This window comes from Gobius niger (genome assembly GCF_951799975.1).
Source record: "Gobius niger genome assembly, chromosome: 24".
Lineage (NCBI taxonomy): Eukaryota > Metazoa > Chordata > Actinopteri > Gobiiformes > Gobiidae > Gobius > Gobius niger.
Genome location: NC_136875.1, coordinates 6,447,180 through 6,465,329, shown reverse-complemented (window position 1 = coordinate 6,465,329; position 18,150 = coordinate 6,447,180). Strand labels below are relative to the sequence as shown.

The following is an 18,150-nucleotide window of genomic DNA, read 5'->3' as shown; positions in this document are numbered from 1 at the left end:
TCATCTATGTCACTTCCCGTCAGTGTCCAATAAGGAAGTGAAACTATAAACATCACATGAATGCACAAACTAAAGAAAGCTGGCAAATTCTCAAATAATTGTATTAACTATGTTTTTTGCACTTTAAGCAGTAACATTTCAAGTAGATTTTTTAAACATGTTTGATGTTTCTTATGAATCAACAAATCAACCAACATGGCAATCAATAAAAAAAATAAAAAAAGGAAAAAAGCACGTAGTTTGCTAGCCCAAGTGTTTAAAAAGTTTACAAACATATTAAACTAACTGACAACGGTCTATAAGACAAACGGCATTATTTTATCAAGCAAACACTTTTAATTTTCTTTCACTATAGTTCATTAGTTTCATTACTGTTCCTTATCTAACCTACTCGCCTCCTTCCCTCTGACCTCCGCGTGCACAAACCACCCGGCAGAGGGCGACAAATCCCCTTCCGGACTCCGTCGGCCCCGTCACTGCCCTCGGCCAATCAGGGCACAGGACGCCGGCAGCGTGGGCGGGGCTTGGGCAGGCGCAAACATGGCGACGTCCTTAGAAGACGATATCGAGCCGAATAACCAGGATTATTACTCGCTGCTCAACATCAGGAGAGAGGTGAGAGGGGGGGAGGACGCTGTGCGAAATGTCGGGCGGGTGGTGGACTTCGAGCCGACCGTGTTTGAGAGTTAGTTCCGCACAATTCACGCCGTGAAGCGGGCGAAATCTGAGCGCCCCGAGTCCCGTTCAGAATCAGCACCATCCTCCTTGACCGGTGGATGCTAGTACCAGCCGGGACTTTTTACCAAAAAAACCCCGATCGTTTAACAAGTTTTTGTCTGTGTGTAGGATTTCGGAAGATATTAGAATGTCACGCAATGCTAGAAATGTTATGTGTGTTTTGTAACAACCGTAGGACAACATGTAACCATTATTTTGTTACAGATTGATTACTGTAAGTTTGGAAGTAATACATTTCTACTGTTTGTCACATAGTGTTTTCAATGTATTCAAGGTTTTCATGAGATCAGCTGCAGGTTGAACAATTAACCAATCTAAGCTTCCATCCATAGATACAGACGGCATCTCTGGAATCGCCCATATATGGTCATTTTTGAAAACAGTTAAGGGGGAAAACAGTTATGAAAAAATTTAAATTTTCTCTAATTATTCAAAATTACTTTAACAAACGCTGAATTATGAATATAGTTTCTACTAAATAAAGATACAAAGACATGGAGAGGAGCAAAGTGGTTCAACAGCCCATAAATACATGAATAACGGAGAATGCTAACATGATGCTACATGTTAGTATCGGGCTAATGCTAACGGTTAGCTAGCGCGAGCTACAACTGCCGTTTTTTCACTTCTACTGAACAATCTGCTGTGAGAAAATATCCATATGGACCCGATTTACACTTGACTTTATTTATGTGATAAATAAGTTCATATTCCACCAGAAAATGGCTAAAAAGAGTGGAAAATTGTGATTCTATTTTCCCCCTCAGCGAAGCCACACCCCCTTCTATGACGAGATGCCGTCTGTATCCATCCATTTTCTTCCACTTTTCTGTTGCCGGGTCGTGATCATATTGCTCCAGCCCCTTATGGCTCCTCCAGCAGGCGGTGGGTCCACGGAAGGACGGCCTCATGGTTCTCTCCGGGCCTGTTGGTCTCTCATAAGGGGCTTCTGATCGCTCTTTTTTTGACCCGTCACCTATAGGACCTACCAGGCGCACGAAGCCCCCGAGAACAGAGCTCCCAGGGTCATTCAGGTGCTCAAACCCCTCCACGTTAAGGTGACGGTTCCAGGAGGGGAAATCTAAGGTTATTCTGTGATTTTTGTTCTCAGGTTTTAGTTTTTTAGCACGTTTTTGTTGCTTTTTTCGCCCACATTTATGTCACGTTTTCATTGCTTTTATGTAGCGTTTTGCATCATTTTTGTGTGTGTGTGTGATGTAACTTAGATTAGAAAAGGTTTCCGCACAACTGAGTAGCTCCCAAAAAGTGTGACTATGATCCAGCCACACAAACGTGACCAAAACATGTCAAAACGGCAACAAAACTGTGATGAAGTCACACCCGAAAAAGCACAAAAACGTGACAATCACAACAAGGAAGAAGCTTAGAATACTTTTGTCGGTCTTAGCTTTCAAATGGGGCGTTGCTCTGGCCTATAGTCTGTATGCTCCAGTCGAGAAGCTTTTAGACTCGGGTGAAGCCGAAGTGGAGATAATGCGCTCGGTTAAAGGAATAGGCCACCGTTTTTACATACTGAGATATGTTCTTACCTTAGCTTTGACGAGTTCTTTAGGACCTGTCTGATCTTCACCCGTGCCTTCAGTCACGTAAACACAGCGCAGACGGCGTTAGCATTTAGCCTCTCCCTCTCTCCTCTATAGCTCCAAAACAGGTCAAGATAAAAGCTACCAAGCTCTTCCACGTTTTCCCTATTTAAATATGGTTACGTGAAGTGTTCCACTACAAAGTATAATCACACAAAATTAAACAATGTGGATTTTCTAAGCGAATAAAAGGGGGAACTATATTGTAAGGCGTAATAATACCAGGAGTAGTTCGAAATCCACACAGTAATCTTCACTTTTTCACGTAACCATATTTAAATAGGGAAAACGTGGAAGAGCTTGGTAGCTTCTATCTTGACCTGTTTTGGAGCTATAGAGGAGAGAGGGAGAGGCTAAATGCTAACGCCGTCTGCGCTGTGTTTACGTGACTGAAGGCACGGGTGAAGATCAGACAGGTCCTAAAGAACTCGTCAAAGCTAAGGTAAGAACATATCTCAGTATGTAAAAACGGTGGCCTATTCCTTTAAGGTGGGGGTTAAGAAGTTAAAGGTGGAATAACTCTAACGCTGTGTAACTCCCGTTTTCCAGGCGACTCTGGAGGAGCTGAAAGCCTCGTACCGCAGACTGTGCATGCTCTATCACCCGGACAAACACAGAGACCCAGAGCTCAAAGAACAGGCCGAGCAGCTCTTCAACCAGGTGCAGCAGGCGTTCACAGGTCAGGACAAAGTATTCATTCGGTTTGTGAGGACTGCATTGTTTGGTTCATGATACGCATCGTTCCCCCCTTTCATCTTGAGTGGTTTAGTTCTTCGTTTGGTGTAGTTTTTTAGGGCTTTGTTTTAGTTTTCAGATTGCCATAGGGTGTTGTTATTTCCTCAAACTTGTTTTCTCTTTGTTCAGTCCTAAGTGATGAGCATTCCAGGGCAATCTACGACCTATTTGGCAAGAAAGGTCTGGAAGTGGAAGGATGGGAGGTAGGTTTCCCTCCTCTGTACCTGTCCAAGCCGCCTCCACCTGGATCTGACGTTATCTAAAAAAAAACAGTGATCTTTCTTTTTTTTTTTTAGGTTGTGGAGAGGAAGAGGACCCCGGCAGAAATCCGAGAGGAGTATGACAGACTCCAGAGAGAGAGGGAAGATAGGAGACTGCAGCAACGAACTAACCCCAAGGTTGGCTCCACTGACAACGTTTGCGCATAACAGGTTTTCACTAAAAGCTACCAGCAGATTTTTTCGCAATCCACCGCAAAAAATGGAAAGCGTCCCAAGATTCACAACTTGTAAAAGCTTCAAATCCAGTTTTGTGACACTAGTGATTTTAAGTAATTCTTGTATCGTAATATTTGTTTACTTTCAAGAGATTAAGAAAGTGTTTATCAGTCTTAAAGCAGTACTAAGTAACTCTTCCCCCTAGAGGCCATAAGCGCAACTGCAGGTGTAGTAGCAAGTTACGATTTTTTAACTTATTAATTGTCCGTGAGAGTAAATACTACGCTGACAGGAAAGGCGAAGGGAGAGAGGGTTACTGTGCATCCAATTATACAATGGAAATATTTTTTTTCACTCCAACTTTGCTGTAAATACTGTTTAAAGTGACGTTAACCTGCAGTTAGCTTTGCCCGTTAGCCTGTTAGCTTCTTCTTCGTGATTGTATTAGTGTGTATTGCTTTCTCCGCACCGGTGGCAGACAAGTTGCAAACATGGTTTTCTGGTCAGAGACACCAGGGGGAGATGAAAGACCCTCCAATCATCCCATAAACACTTGAATTACCCCCACAGGGACTACGGAAAGGATTTATTAAGGTAAACACGTTACTTAGTACTGCTTTAATCAATGAAGAATACACACAAAAAGAAAGTTCAACGTCAATCACAAAGTTATGTATGTTTACATGTTGGGCCCCATGATTTTGGGGAAATAATTTTTATGTCTTTGTTTTTTGGCTCATTACTCATTGCTGGAGGAATCCACATGAAACAAAAACTGTCACTAAGTTCTTGTCTCCTCTGTCAGCACATGTGAACTAATTAACTACGTCAAAAAGTGGTGACAATATGCGAAAACATGAGTGTGATGTTGTCCAATAGGAAGGACTTTTAGACATAAGAATAATATCACAGGTTTGTGAATCCAGTCACGATCAAACACTGATGAGGAAAAATATTTGTCAATTTTCGTTATGGAGATTTCTTAGAAAAACTGTATTTCTCCCATAGAGTTGTGTTGGCCCCGGCCTCCACCTGACATTATGACATCATTCGCCCAAGGCTACAATCTGGTGTGGCTTGTTTACATGCATGAGACCCATTAACTTGTACTGTCCCAACCAAATAAACCAATAAATAAATTGTGTTTATACACTTTATACATGATAAATCCTTATGGAGACTAGGGTTGCCCATAGAAACAATTTTTAGTAAAACCCTTTCCATGAGAATAGAGAGAGAAGAGAGAGAGAGAAAGAAGGATACATGGGAAAAAGCTGGGAATTAACATGACTGGAGCAGTGTTAATTTCGTCGAGTAAAATATTTAGTCTTAATTTAGTCAGAGTGATATTTTTGTCGACTAAAATTGGACTAAAACTAAATTAAATTTTTCTCATGAGACTAAAACTATGACTAAAATGTCCAGATATTTTAGTCGACTAAAATAAGACTAAATAAAAATGAAAAGGAGAGACTAAAATCATCCAAACTTCTATTGACCGTCTGAAAGAGCCTCAGATCATGTAAATTCTCTGCCAAAGGATCAGCTCTGAGCTTTGTTCATGTGGAGCAGCTCCATGAAGCAGAGGAACAAGATTAAATATGATTATAATGAATATTATCAATGCAAAGTCGACTAAATTCGTCTTAAATTTAGTCGACTAAATGTACTTGCAATTTTAGTCGACTAAAACTAGACTAAAATTGAAACGATTTTTTCGACTAAATATCGACTAAAACTAAATTAAAATATGTTGACAAAATTAACACTGGACTGAAGGTCATTCTTTTACAGGGAGACATAACTCAGCACAATAAGTTGATTTAATGGCAATACACTGAGATATCACGGCTTTTTAACACTCTCAGCCGTGTCTATGACAAAAAGCTCTCGCCAGCTTTCCCCACAGAATCCCCCACAGTTTGCTTCCCTCCCTTTAACTTCCCTCCTCTTTGTGCGGCCGTGATTCCAGGGCACCATCAGTGTGGGAGTGGACGCAACGGACCTTTTCGACCGGTACGACGACGACGACTTCGAGGAAGTGCCGAGCAGCGGGTTCCCTCACATCGAGATCAACAAGATGCACATTTCACAGTCTATAGAGGTACATGCAGAAAAACAGCCCGTCATTGCGTCATTGGCAGAGGTCATGTTTTGAATGCTACATCATATGTTTTCATCTCATTTTAGTGTGTTCTAATATGTTGTATGCTGCATTTTCCTTTAGCTATGAACACAATTGAAGATATTAGCTAAATATAGTAAGTGAAGTATAATGTAGTTCTCAATCTCTCGCAAAAAGGGGTCCATCAAATCAAACGGGGTCCATCAAAGAAGTAACTACAGTCTAGGGCCCGACTGATGATAATAATAGTGATGCATTGGCTTTATATAGCACTTTTCTTGACACTCACAGACGCTTTACATTGCACTATTCGTTCACTCCATACAGGATTTGGTCAACGTAAACTATTTTTGCAAGGTTGGCAGTGTGCGGGAAGTATTATTATTTTTACTTGTGTATAATTTCGGAACAATAAGAGAGACTTACCGTTGTTTGTTTTGGAATCCACTGATTGAGCTCCCTCTGAAGTACCTACAGTATTAAACATGAATATACAGCACCCCCTGCTGTCAGAGTTCAACATTGACACTTTTGGAAACATCACACACACAGGATTATAAACCAGACATTTTCTAAAAAACATCATCGGCCACTGTTAGATATATTTGTATTCCTATGATTGAAACCTTTACTATTTCAATGAATGTCTAGCTATAGGCTATTTGTGAGAAAAATAATAATAATCATAATAATAATAATAATATGATTAATAATAATAACAAAGCACAGTAATTATTGTTGGATTTAGTAAGGTTAAAAAAAAAATCCCCATAACCGTAAACTAACGTCTTAACCTCCGCCTTTACTAAGTGTAGTCCAGCTTTACTCAAATCTAAAAGTTACACCACTGTGACGCCTCAAAGCTAAAACCTACAAACCTCATCTAAACTGATCTTTTTCCTCGAGCTGTTTCTGCATTTTTGACACACACACACAAGAAGCTTTTACATTTGGGTAAAGCGAAATCGCAGAAAGTGCTCGGTTCAGGTGGGGGTTAAGAGTTGAACAAAAGAGTGACAAAAACGTGTCAAAAACATCGAGTCACATGACTTGACTTGAGTCAGACTCGAGTCGCAATTTTCGGGACTTGCTGCAAAAAGACTTGACTTGGGACTTGCTGTTTGTGACTCGAGACTTAACTTGGACTTGAGGCCAGTGACTCTCAATGACTCGCTGTGACTTTATAGTTATTATTTATTTGAGTGAAACTGTCGAAAGATCAGGATTCATTGCGTAAAAGCGGCGCATCTTTGTTTACATTATGGTAATTAGCCACATGCGTGTTCGGTTACTCAACACAGCGCTTCTAATCAACACAGCGCGTAAAGGAGGAAATACGACGTTGAAATGTTATGCCGTTTAAATATTAAATATTAAATATTTCACTCAAACTTGGCTGTAAATACGGTTTAAAGTGACGTTAGCCCACAGTTAGCTTTGCCCGTTAGCATTTTAGCTTCGTCTTCGTGATTCCATTAGTGTGTATTGGTGCCTCCGGTCCGGTGGCAGTCAAGTTGCAAACATGGTTTTCTGGCCAGAGACACCAGGGGGAGATGAAAGACCCTCCAATCATCCCATAAACACTTGTATTACCCCCACAGGGACTACGGAATAGATTTATTAAGGTAAACATGTTACTTAGTACTGCTTTAATTAGACTTTAAATCCAAATCCATGAGATTTTAAAAAGTTTGATTTTAGCCTAAATTTTCAAAATTGCTGTATCTTGAGAAAGCACTTGTTATTTTCAAGATTAAACACATTAAAAGTAGACACGCTGGACTTGACTTGACAAAAGCTATGACTTGACTTGACTTGACCTCATGACCGATTGACTTGGACTTGCTTGAGACTTGCATTTAGTGACTTACTCCCACCTCTGCATAAAAGCGACAACAAAAAAGAAACTACGAAAACACAACTAAAAAGAGACAAACACGACAAAAATGCATTAAGAGCCGAACTGGAGACAATGCGTTCAGTTCAGGCCCGGGACTAAGAGTAAATAAAGGTTTAATAAATGGAACTACCGCAGTGGTGTGCAGTTTATTCAGCAAAGGACGATCGTATATGTAAAATATTCTCGATGAGGCACAGAAACGATACAGAGCAGAAAAGGCGAATCACGATGCGTCTCAGCCCGCTTCTAACCCTTCCTTTTTTCCCCCCCGCTTTCCTCTTCTTTGTTCAATATGATTCTGCATCCTTCCTATAGGCCCCTCTGACGAACTCCGACACGGCGGTGCTGTCCGGGTCTCTCTCCACGCACAACGGCAGCGGAGGAGGCAGCATCAACATGACAGTTCGCCGCGTTACATCAGCCAAGGGATGGGGAGAGGTACGCAACCCGCTCTGCCGGCTCCGCGGACAGACAAACAAACAAACACGCACACAAGTTTTACAGGAAATGAAATAATCAATTCAAGCCGAGGGGTGCCGCGCGGTTCACCTGACAGCTCAACCAAAATATGACCAAAAAAAAACGGGGGGAAATCTCGGCAGTCTCTAGGTGACTTTGTAGCCTCAACAGCAAGTTTCTCCACGCGATTGTTTACGTTTGGACCGACATTGACTTAATCAGGTGCCGTAAGCTAGCGTTGAACCTTGTACGAACCAGAATGCTGCTTAAGTAACAACGCCGGGCTCCAAGGCAGCGCCGCCTTCCTTCTCTGATCCTTCCACTTCCATTTGAGAATCCATCCGTGCGTGTTACACAACTTATACAAAAACAAGGTCTTAACCGGGTCTCGGTATGCTATGAGAATGAAAATATAGCTCTTATGTGACTGGTTTCTCTTTTCCGCAGGTGGAGCTCGGCGCTGGGGACGTCCTGGGACCGCTCGTCGGGTTAAAAATGTTCCGAAACGTCACGCAAAGATGGTACGATTCGAGCGCTAAGTAATCGAAGTCCAGGCTTCTTGGTAACAGCTGTGGTCAGCGCTGTCCTTGTCCGGTCAGTAAGTTTAGGGGGACGGCCGGGTCTCGGTAGGTTTGCGGTGACGCCAGACTCTTTCCCTTCCTGGATGGTGTTTTTCATTCCTTTGTATCGGCTTCACACTTAAAACATTGTCCTCTTCAAACGCTGATGCTCAGACACGGCCAAGATGACTTCTTTGAGACTTTTCATCTCTTCTATGACAGATATTTATGTGTTGGCTCAAATTAGATTCTTATGCTGCCGTTTATATCTGTCTGTAAATATAAACTGCAGCTGAAGAATCTGCACAACAGGGATTTAGCACAACAACTCCCTGTTGTGTGAATTAAAACATTAATCAACACAACAGGGAATCGCGGAACATTTGAGAATTATTGCCATTAATTCACATATATTTCCATTAATTAAAAGAGATTTCTGAATTTTACAAGCCACGTTACTCTCAAACCCAGGGTGGAAACAGTAACTTACAGGTGGACACAGAGGGAAGGGAGCGAGTTCATCCTCCTGACATGGAACAGTATTGGTAATTAAAAAAAAGAATGACAATATCTGGGGTTATCTGCTATTTTTGAGAGTTTCATGAATACAGACCCCCATTGTCTCCTCTTTGTGCATCCTCGTTTGTGCTCGGTTCAGGTGGGGGTTAAGAGGTTTAGAAGCAGCAGTTGATTGTTTCTCCTCCCCTCTCTGCAGTTGGATGACGGCTCAGTGCGCGCTCCAGTTCTCGCCTCGCGGGTTGAGGCCCAGCTGTTCCCTCATGACGGCGCGACACTTGGACAACAACACGATGGGGTACCTGCAGTGGCGCTGGGGCCTGAACAGCGCCATGACCACCAGCCTGGTCCGGGACACCAAGTCCACGCACCTCACGCTCGCGCTGCAGGTAACGGTGATTCAGATTCCGGTTAGCCTGATCGTCGCACAGCGGAGAGGTCTCAGAAGCTTCCTGAGGGAGTCGTTTTCCTGAAAGAGGGGTATTGTGCAAAACAGAGCTTTAAAGCAGTACTAAGTAACGTGTTTATCTTAGTAAATCCTTTCCGTAGTCCCTGTGGGGGTAATACAAGTGTTTATGGGATGATTGGAGGGTCTTTCATCTCCCCCTGGTGTCTCTGGCCAGAAAACCATGTTTGCAACTTGACTGCCACCGGTCCGGAGAAAGCAATACACACTAATGGAATCACGAAGAAGAAGCTAACATGCTAACGGGCAAAGCTAACTGCGGGCTAACGTCACTTTAAACAGTATTTACAGCCAAGTTTGAATGAAAAAAAATATTTCCATTGTATAATTGGATGCACAGTAACCCTCTCTCCCTTCGCCTTTCCTGTCAGCGTAGTATTTACTCTCCAAGACAATTAATAAGTTAAAAAATTGTAACTTGCTACGACACCTGCAGTTGCGCTTATGGCCTCTAGGGGGAAGAGTTACTTAGTACTGCTTTAGGGCGAGACACGGCAGGTGAAAGTATTGATTTTTCACGCAGTGATCGAAGTGGAGATTAGTTTTCATGTCAGATATAAAAATGACAAAACTCACCCGCATGATGTTTATTTTATGATGTTTTGCGAGGTGGGGGCGACCCGGAAGTAGCTGCTGCGCCGCGTAGAAAGTCCGTCTTTCAAGCGGGTTTTCATTCATAAATATTGACAGATTTTACATCCACGTGTCCTGCTAAGGGGCCCCGTGATGACGCTTTCACCCAAATATGGTTTTATTCCTCCTACGAGACGCTGGTGCGGAAAAGTCGGAGAACGGGCCGAGCATGAGCACTCGCTACAAAACTTCAGGGCTGGTTTTCTCTGAATGAGAGAAGCCGCACTCGGGCAGAGCCTGAGCCCTTATAGAAGCTCCCACAGACTCCAAACTTTACAGTCTGAGACACAACAAGATTTTGAAGGTTTTTGCAGAGGGATTTTTTAATATCTAATTCCTAGCCTGATTTATTCAGCTTTGAAACCAAAAAAACAGGCGGAATTTGAGTTTTTACAGATTTTTTTCACTGATGATTAGTTTATTGAAAAACTAAACAAAATATCCAAAATCCCCTCTGAAAAAATCTTAGTTACTAATATGTCAATAAAATAAAACCATAAATTTAATCTGGCTCAATTCATTATTTTGATTTTGGCAATTTTAATGCTCAAAATGCCTTATTTTTTTGTGAAAACATAAAATGACAGAAAAAGTGCAATACAAATTTTTTTTTTCTCATATTTATATCTGTAATGTTCAGCAAAAGTTTCAAATTGAAATCTCTACATTCATTTTTTCCCCTGTTCACCTGCAGTGTCTCGCTTTAATTGACAGTAGCTAAGCAGAAAACTCCCGACTACACTCCCGCACTTTTATAACGGTGTTGTTGCTGATGCGGTGTGGTTACAGCTGAGCGTCCCTCACTCGTATCTGATGGTGAGCTACCAGTACAAGTTCCAGGACGAGGACCAGACCAGAGTCAAAGGATCTCTCAAGTACGTTCACTATTAAAACAAGTAGTTAAAAAAAATGCATATGAAATGACTGTCAGTTTCCTCATTCTCTCTCAGGACGGGCTGGTTTGGGACGGTTGTCGAATACGGAGCTGAGAGGAAGATCAGTCGTCACAGTGTTCTATCAGCGACCGTCAGCGTCGGAGTCCCACAAGGAGTCACCCTAAAAATCAAGTACTAACTGGTTTTCATTGCGTCAAAGACATATCGTATTATGTCTCATACAGCAGAGTGACTCCCTCTTGCCCCCTGCAGGCTGTCCCGGGCCTCTCAGACGTACCTGTTCCCAGTTCACCTGACGGACCAGCTCCTGCCCAGCGCGGTGTTCTACGCCACTGTGGGGCCGCTGCTGTTTTACCTGGCTGTGCACCGACTGGTCATCATCCCCTTCACACAGAAGCAGAAGGAACAGTCAGTAACACCATCATTCACACTAGGTTGAACAGATGAATTCATTCATTTTGTGATAATGGATCTTGCCACGAGGAGTGGGATCCTCCTTGAGGCAACTATTAACGCAAAGTCAAGCAAACTCTGCGAAATCAGTGAAGCTTTGCAACTTTTCCAGAATCACACAACTTTCCCGCATTTCTTTCGCAACTATTCCACAACTTCTGCGTAGCCAAAGTAAGTTTACTTGTTAAAGTTGTGAGTAGGAAGTCCCTAGAGGACCACTAATTCATTTTTCATTCATACGAATGTCTATCATGCGTCTGCACGTAGCCATAGCCAATTGTATCATCGTATCAGATGACGTATGACGTATCCGCTGTAAACGTCCGAGCTAAACTATTTAGAACGTGGTCTAAAGCTAGATCGAAGGATGGCGTCATATCTACTGCTGTCATGTTGGATCCGTAAATAAACCTTTTTTTTGTTTTTTATCCCTAAACAAACTACAAGCTTCCGTACATCGAATAGTCTGTCACTGTCTTGCCGTCCCTCCTCGTTCTGTGATTGGTCCCCAAATCCATGGTTGCGCATGTATCACTCGAGGGTGGGGCCGAGGGGGTGGGACCGAGGGGGTGGGGGGATTGGCACAGTGGCTCATGGGATGGCACATAGCTCCTAATCGCCGGTTAGCTACTATCAGAGGTCCCTATGCTAAAGTGGCTCGAATAGTTAGCATTGAGGCTTCTTTCCCTAACTACGTCCTAACTGAGACCAATTCGGAAGCTTCTTATCATGGCGGACGCTGACGCACATCCGGCGTTGGCGAAAGACCTCTTACCAATTTACCGCTTTCGGACGGAGCCTGAGACTTAAGTCTACCACAGACTGGGCTTAAGTTTGAGTGGTCACAGGTCGTTGAATGAGGAAGTCGTAGCTTTCAGACGTGCAGGTGCGAAAGCAGCTGGTGGACCCGGCTCCTGTAGGTTTAGTAAGATATACTGTAGCTAACTTAACAATAAAGCTCATGTTTGATCAATACTAGACTAACATAAGAGAACTTACCCAGTAGTGCAAGAGCATGACTTGCCCACATGCACCTTTGTTGTATATTTCAAATATATTCCTCCACTGCACATTGACAACACATTTGTCCTCGATATGGAGGACATCGCTCTGGTATTGCACCAAAAAATGTCACTAACAAGCACCTGTTATCACGTGTGTTAAAGGAATAGGCCACCGTTTTTTACATACTGAGATATGTTCTTACCTTAGCTTTGACGAGTTCTTTAGGACCTGTCTGATCTTCCCCCGTGCCTTCAGTCACGTAAACACAGCGCAGACGGCATTAGCATTTAGCCTCTCCCCGTAATAATACCCGGAGAAGTTTGTCATCCGCACAGTAAAGTAAAGATTACTGCGCAGTAATCTTCACTTTACTGTGCGGATTTCGAACTACTCCTGGTATTATTACGCCTTACAATATAGTCCCCCCTTTTATCCGCTTTGTGTAATTATACTTTGTAGTGGAACACTTCACGTAACCATATTTAAATAGGGAAAACGTGGAAGAGCTTGGTAGCCTCTATCTTGACCTGTTTTGGAGCTATAGAGGAGAGAGGGAGAGGCTAAATGCTAACGCCGTCTGCGCTGTGTTTACGTGACTGAAGGCACGGGTGAAGATCAGACAGGTCCTAAAGAACTCAAAGCTAAGGTAAGAACATATCTCAGTATGTAAAAACGGTGGCCTATTCCTTTAAACTCCACTTCTTGACGGAGCTAGCTAAAGGACCTGTCTCTCTGCAACTGGAACGGATTGGACGCATACAAAGGGCCTCTCTCACCGGCCACGAGACTAGTCGGAGACTAGAATCGCCGCTGGTCACGGAAATGTCTCCGATACGTCCCCTGTCAGATACCAAGGAGGTCTCAAAGAGTCGTATGGAGTCTCTTTGAGAGTCTCCAGGCCGGTGAGAAAGGCTCTTTGCTAAGGGGGTGGGGCTTTTGCGAAAGGTCAGTTATGGATGACATGTTCAATTCTACTATACCTACTATAGCTGCCCTCCGCTTCAGTCATCGAGCTCTATTGGAAGTGACTTTTTACCTTCTGTCTTCTGCTTTGGGCTTGTGCTCGCAGAGAGCTGGAGCTTCAGAGGATAAACTCCGCCACGGACATCGCCAAGAAGAAGCAGGAGGCAGAGTCGGCCGTGAGTCATCCGCAGTTTGCGAAATCTGTTTAGTTTCTAGGTGTTGAACCAAAAACTCCCCCAACCTTTCAGGCATTCTGTTTACTTCTTATTCTCCCTGGTTGTCGGACAGGTTTTGCTGATGCAGGAGTCTGTGAAAAGGATCATAGACGCGGAGGAATCCAAAATGGGTGAGTGTTAAGAAAAAAAAAGCAACTCTTAAAATATTAGCAAAACATTTCACATTCCACCCTTGTCAAAACAAATGTCTAGCTCGCTGTTAAGTTAGCATTTTGAAGACCGTGGTGATGTAACCTGCCTATTCTACATAGCCTGGAAATCACGGAGCGCCAAAGGGAGAATTTCAAAATAATGGTTACATTTTCAAGTTGGGGAGTAACTACATGGTTTTTCAGGGACACGTCAGTGAATTCTAGCTTCGCTGTACAAAAAGCTCAAGAAAGTATTGCTAAAACTATCCACAACTTAGTGAATGCAGTTTAAATAGAAAATCTCACACTAAGATCAAGTCAAATGCCCATCGTTTTATGTGCCTAAGTCTTTGTCCTCTGCGTTTGACCTTCATTTCTCATTGCACATTTACATTAAGTACGCCCAGTTTCCTACAGAGCATGATCCAAAAAACGGCGGGAACCTCTGCTACAGTTCTCCAGGGCCTGTCAATCAAACCCCAAAGCTAAAACATTAGAAATAAATGTGACTGAAACCACAATGGTCAAAAATGAGACTTTTCTCAGTTAGAAACCAGTATTTTTAGAGCCAGGCATTCAGTTGTTTTTGACATGTGTAAAGTCCCCATTGGTTTCAGTGTTATAGCACCCCTAGCCACAAGGGGGTGGTACCAATGTCAGCCCCGAGACAAGAGACAAGAAGCAGTGGCGTAAGAACCTGTGAATCAGTGTTTTTGCATGTTTTGAGTTGCAGCAGCCTTTTATATGGTAGAAAGGTGTTGGTCCCACACATAGATATGATCTACAAGAGATCAATCGTTAGCCATTCAGCCCCATTCATGGTAATGGTTCCGTGCTGTTTGTGTTTGTGTAACATGGCTGCAGAATCAAATTGGTATTTATTGCCATTGTTTGAGAACAGGTAACAAGTTCACAAACTAGTACTATTTTTTTCTCTGTACACTTGTGCAACATTAAACATATAACACAGAATTTAGAAAAAATAAGCTTTGAAAACAGTGGTTCTCAACCATTCCAGTTCTCCTCCTTACCTAACCCTACATATCGTATTACTATAGCTGCACTATAATGTCTTGTATGATAATATGTCTCACAGCTACCGTAAATTCTCTATATACAGGCCGGGCCACTGTTAGAGACCCGGCCTGTATTCCATTAGGGACCGGGTCTTTAACAGTGGCCGGGTTCGGGGCTGGCAGAGGTAAATTAAAGCCGGTCTCTAAAACAGGCCGGGGCTATAATTAGAAACTATCCCCATGTTAGGAATTTGTCTCATACTGGTGTAAATGAAAACTCACGTGCAGGAAGTAAACAAACGTGAACCCCGGGCCGATGGGGAACACTGCGGAGGAGCTGATCCGAGCGTAACTTTGACACAGATTTAGCCACTTTTCAAACCTCCTGTGACTATATTTGGAAACAGGACAAGCAACAAATGTTGTGTGACCCTCCAGGGTTTTAATAAAGTCTCCATCGCGTCTTCAAAGCACGTCCAGCTGCTCCGTGTGCAGGTCAGTCCCACGCCTCAAAATAACTCCTCCCATCAGCGCGAGCGTCTCGTCTTCTCTCGAGTCAGTCTCATGATCGATCACAAACACAAACGCTCCGTCTAAACTCGCCTTTTACACGAGATAACAACAAATAATCCGGTCCGCGGTAAAAACGAAACAGAAACCTGCAGTGACATTGATGTCAAAGCTCCGCTAACAGCAACGAAACACTTCCTGTTGTCCCGACAAAATAAAAGGCGTCAATGTTCCAGCCGCTGGGAGAGGGTTTGAAATATTAATAAATGAACCTAATATTTTAGGTGCAAATGGACACAAATCTCGTTTTTCTTCATTTTCCTGGTCGTCCGTTTTGCTCAAGTAGAAATAAAGGCCTGTTTCTAATTGTGGCCTGGTTCCAATAAAGGCCTGGTCCTAGATGCCCTTGAGTAAATAAAGGCCCCGGCCTATATTAGAGCATTTACGGTATATAATATTTCAGGGACATTGATAGAATGATACAGGTTACATGTCGGCCACAATTTAAAACTTTTTAAAAAGAAGTTCTCATTTAATAATCCACGTAAGGCATAATTCTTGTCAAGTGCCAGATTCAATTTATTTTTTTGCCCAGGCTGGTAAGAAAACCTATACCAATGGCCTAAACTGCACTGTTAAAATTATGACACCACATGGGTCATAGCAATGTAAAAAAAAACATCTTTGGAGCATTCTTTTGAGCAGTGCTTGGGCAGTGCAAAGTCTACCAGGTAATACAGACTACATGGTGCTGCTAATGCATGTTCCATTGTGCCCCCCTGTCTGGCCCACACAGACAATTGGTTTGGTTAGTTTTCTCCTCCAAAGTTTGATCACTGCAAAGGACAACGCCAAAACAACACCATCACCTTCAGACCAATAATGATGATCTAAATTTGAATTTCCGACATGATTTTTGTTGTGTTCAGGCCTGATAATCCTGAACGCCTGGTACGGGAAGTTTGTGTCCGAGATCAGTCAGAAACAGGAAAAAGCCAAAGTGGCGGACGTCACTGTCCCTCTGCAGTGTCTGGTCAAAGATTCCAAGCTCATCCTCACCGAGGCCTCCAAGGTACGTATCTGTGTCCGTCTCCTTGCATGTGTCATCTGCTGGCCTTACTAGTATCAGTCAGCGCATTAGTCAGGTTTTTAAAGTCCATGTCTAAGTCTTTGTCCTAGTTTCTGGTTGATCTAAACTCTTTACTCTAAGGTTTTGCCCTGTTTTAGTCCTGTTTCCGGTCTCGTCCTCCCTCTTCTGTAGGCGGGTCTGCCGGGGTTCTATGATCCATGCGTGGGGGAGGAGAAGAGCCTGAAGCTGCTGTATCAGTTCAGAGGAGTCATGCACCAGGTCATCTGCGCAGACACCGAATCGCTCAGGATACCCAAGCAATGTGAGGAGCACAAATACACTTTCGCTCAGTTAAACATAGACGTACACTATCCACATAGGAGAATTCTCTGAGTTAATACAAATGTAAATGGCGCTGTTGCATTCGATGACCACGTAAGAGTCCAGACATGACCTTTGATGCTGCTCGTTGTCATGTGAAGCAGTGCTCTATTGTAACAAAAACAGACCACGCACCCTTTCTTTTATCAGAGATCGGCCGATATAAGGTATTTTACAATATCAACTGATATAATAACGATCAAAGGCCGAGGTCTCCGGAACCAAACTGGATAGAGACTTCTCGTTTTTTTTTGCTTTGGAAAGAGCTCAGCCAGGGCCTTAAAATGAGCCCTCCCAAAACTTTCTTGGCCTATGGGGAGCTGAGAAACACTGTGGTAAAAATTGGTCAAAGGTTCGTACTAGGGTTGTTCCTGGATGAACCACCATCACCATGGAGAGCCACCATCGTGATGCCACGTCTCGTCCTGTCAGAAACATGCACTGATCTTTCGTAGGCCTAGTAAACCTAAAAACCCTGTGCACCTCCTGCTGGACACAGTGGTTATGAGGACGCAGTAATAAGAGTTGGATTAAAAAAACGAAACTGTCAAAGATGAACATAATAAACTCACATCGCTGTTCTCTCCTCAGCCCACAGAATAGAGGCGTCAGTGTCGCCCTAGGAGCCCCTGAAGAGAAGATCTCTGAAGAACCCTGGAAACACGTTACTGTGTGCGTAGCTCCTCCGATAGTTTTGTGTTGCCACATAAATCTGAAGAAAGTATTTTCAAATGGTGAGAAACTGGACTGCGACCTGAGCAGTGGAGCAGGCAGGTGTCAGAAGCAACATTTCGATCTGTTTGAACAACTCGGTTTAACATTTCTCCTGTGATTCTCAGCTGCTGCTAACACCACAAAATGCACTTTTATAATCATCTCAAATGTAGTCTGAATCCTCACAGATACATATTAGTATTTAAAGTCATTAAACAAGGCAGATTATGAGGTGGTTGAATTCAATCTATTTGTTTCAACAAAAAGCAGCTGGAATTGACCTTTCGCAAAATCCCGCCTCCAAACGGTCATTGTCCAATCATAGATACAGACGGCATCTCGTCATAGAAGGGGGCGTGGCCTCGCTGAGGGGGAAAATAGAATCTTTTGGGAAATAATTTTTCACTCTTTTTAGACATTTTCTGGTGGAATATCAACTTATTTATCACACATAAATAAAATCAAGTGTAAATCGGGCCCATTTGGATATTTTCTCACAGCAGATTGTTCAGTAGAAGTGAAAAAACGGCAGTTGTAGCTAGCGCTAGCTAACCGTTAGCATTAGCCCGATGCTAACATGTAGCATTATGTTAGCATTCTCGT

The 18,150-nt window shown here is 43.0% G+C and overlaps 1 protein-coding gene across 1 annotated transcript; it reads left to right on the top strand.

The window, feature by feature from the left end:
• Window positions 1-519: 519 nt before the first annotated feature.
• LOC306982287 (dnaJ homolog subfamily C member 11-like) lies at window positions 520-17,865 on the top strand. The gene is made up of 16 exons (XM_079582184.1): window positions 520-615; window positions 2,892-3,021; window positions 3,207-3,280; window positions 3,374-3,475; window positions 5,487-5,618; window positions 7,855-7,977; window positions 8,446-8,519; window positions 9,274-9,463; window positions 10,963-11,048; window positions 11,124-11,240; window positions 11,322-11,477; window positions 13,597-13,666; window positions 13,779-13,836; window positions 16,313-16,455; window positions 16,645-16,774; window positions 17,425-17,865. Exons 1-16 carry the CDS (start codon window positions 541-543, stop codon window positions 17,454-17,456), a joined length of 1,692 nt encoding a protein of 563 aa, XP_079438310.1. The 5' UTR covers window positions 520-540; the 3' UTR covers window positions 17,457-17,865.
• Window positions 17,866-18,150: the final 285 nt, after the last annotated feature.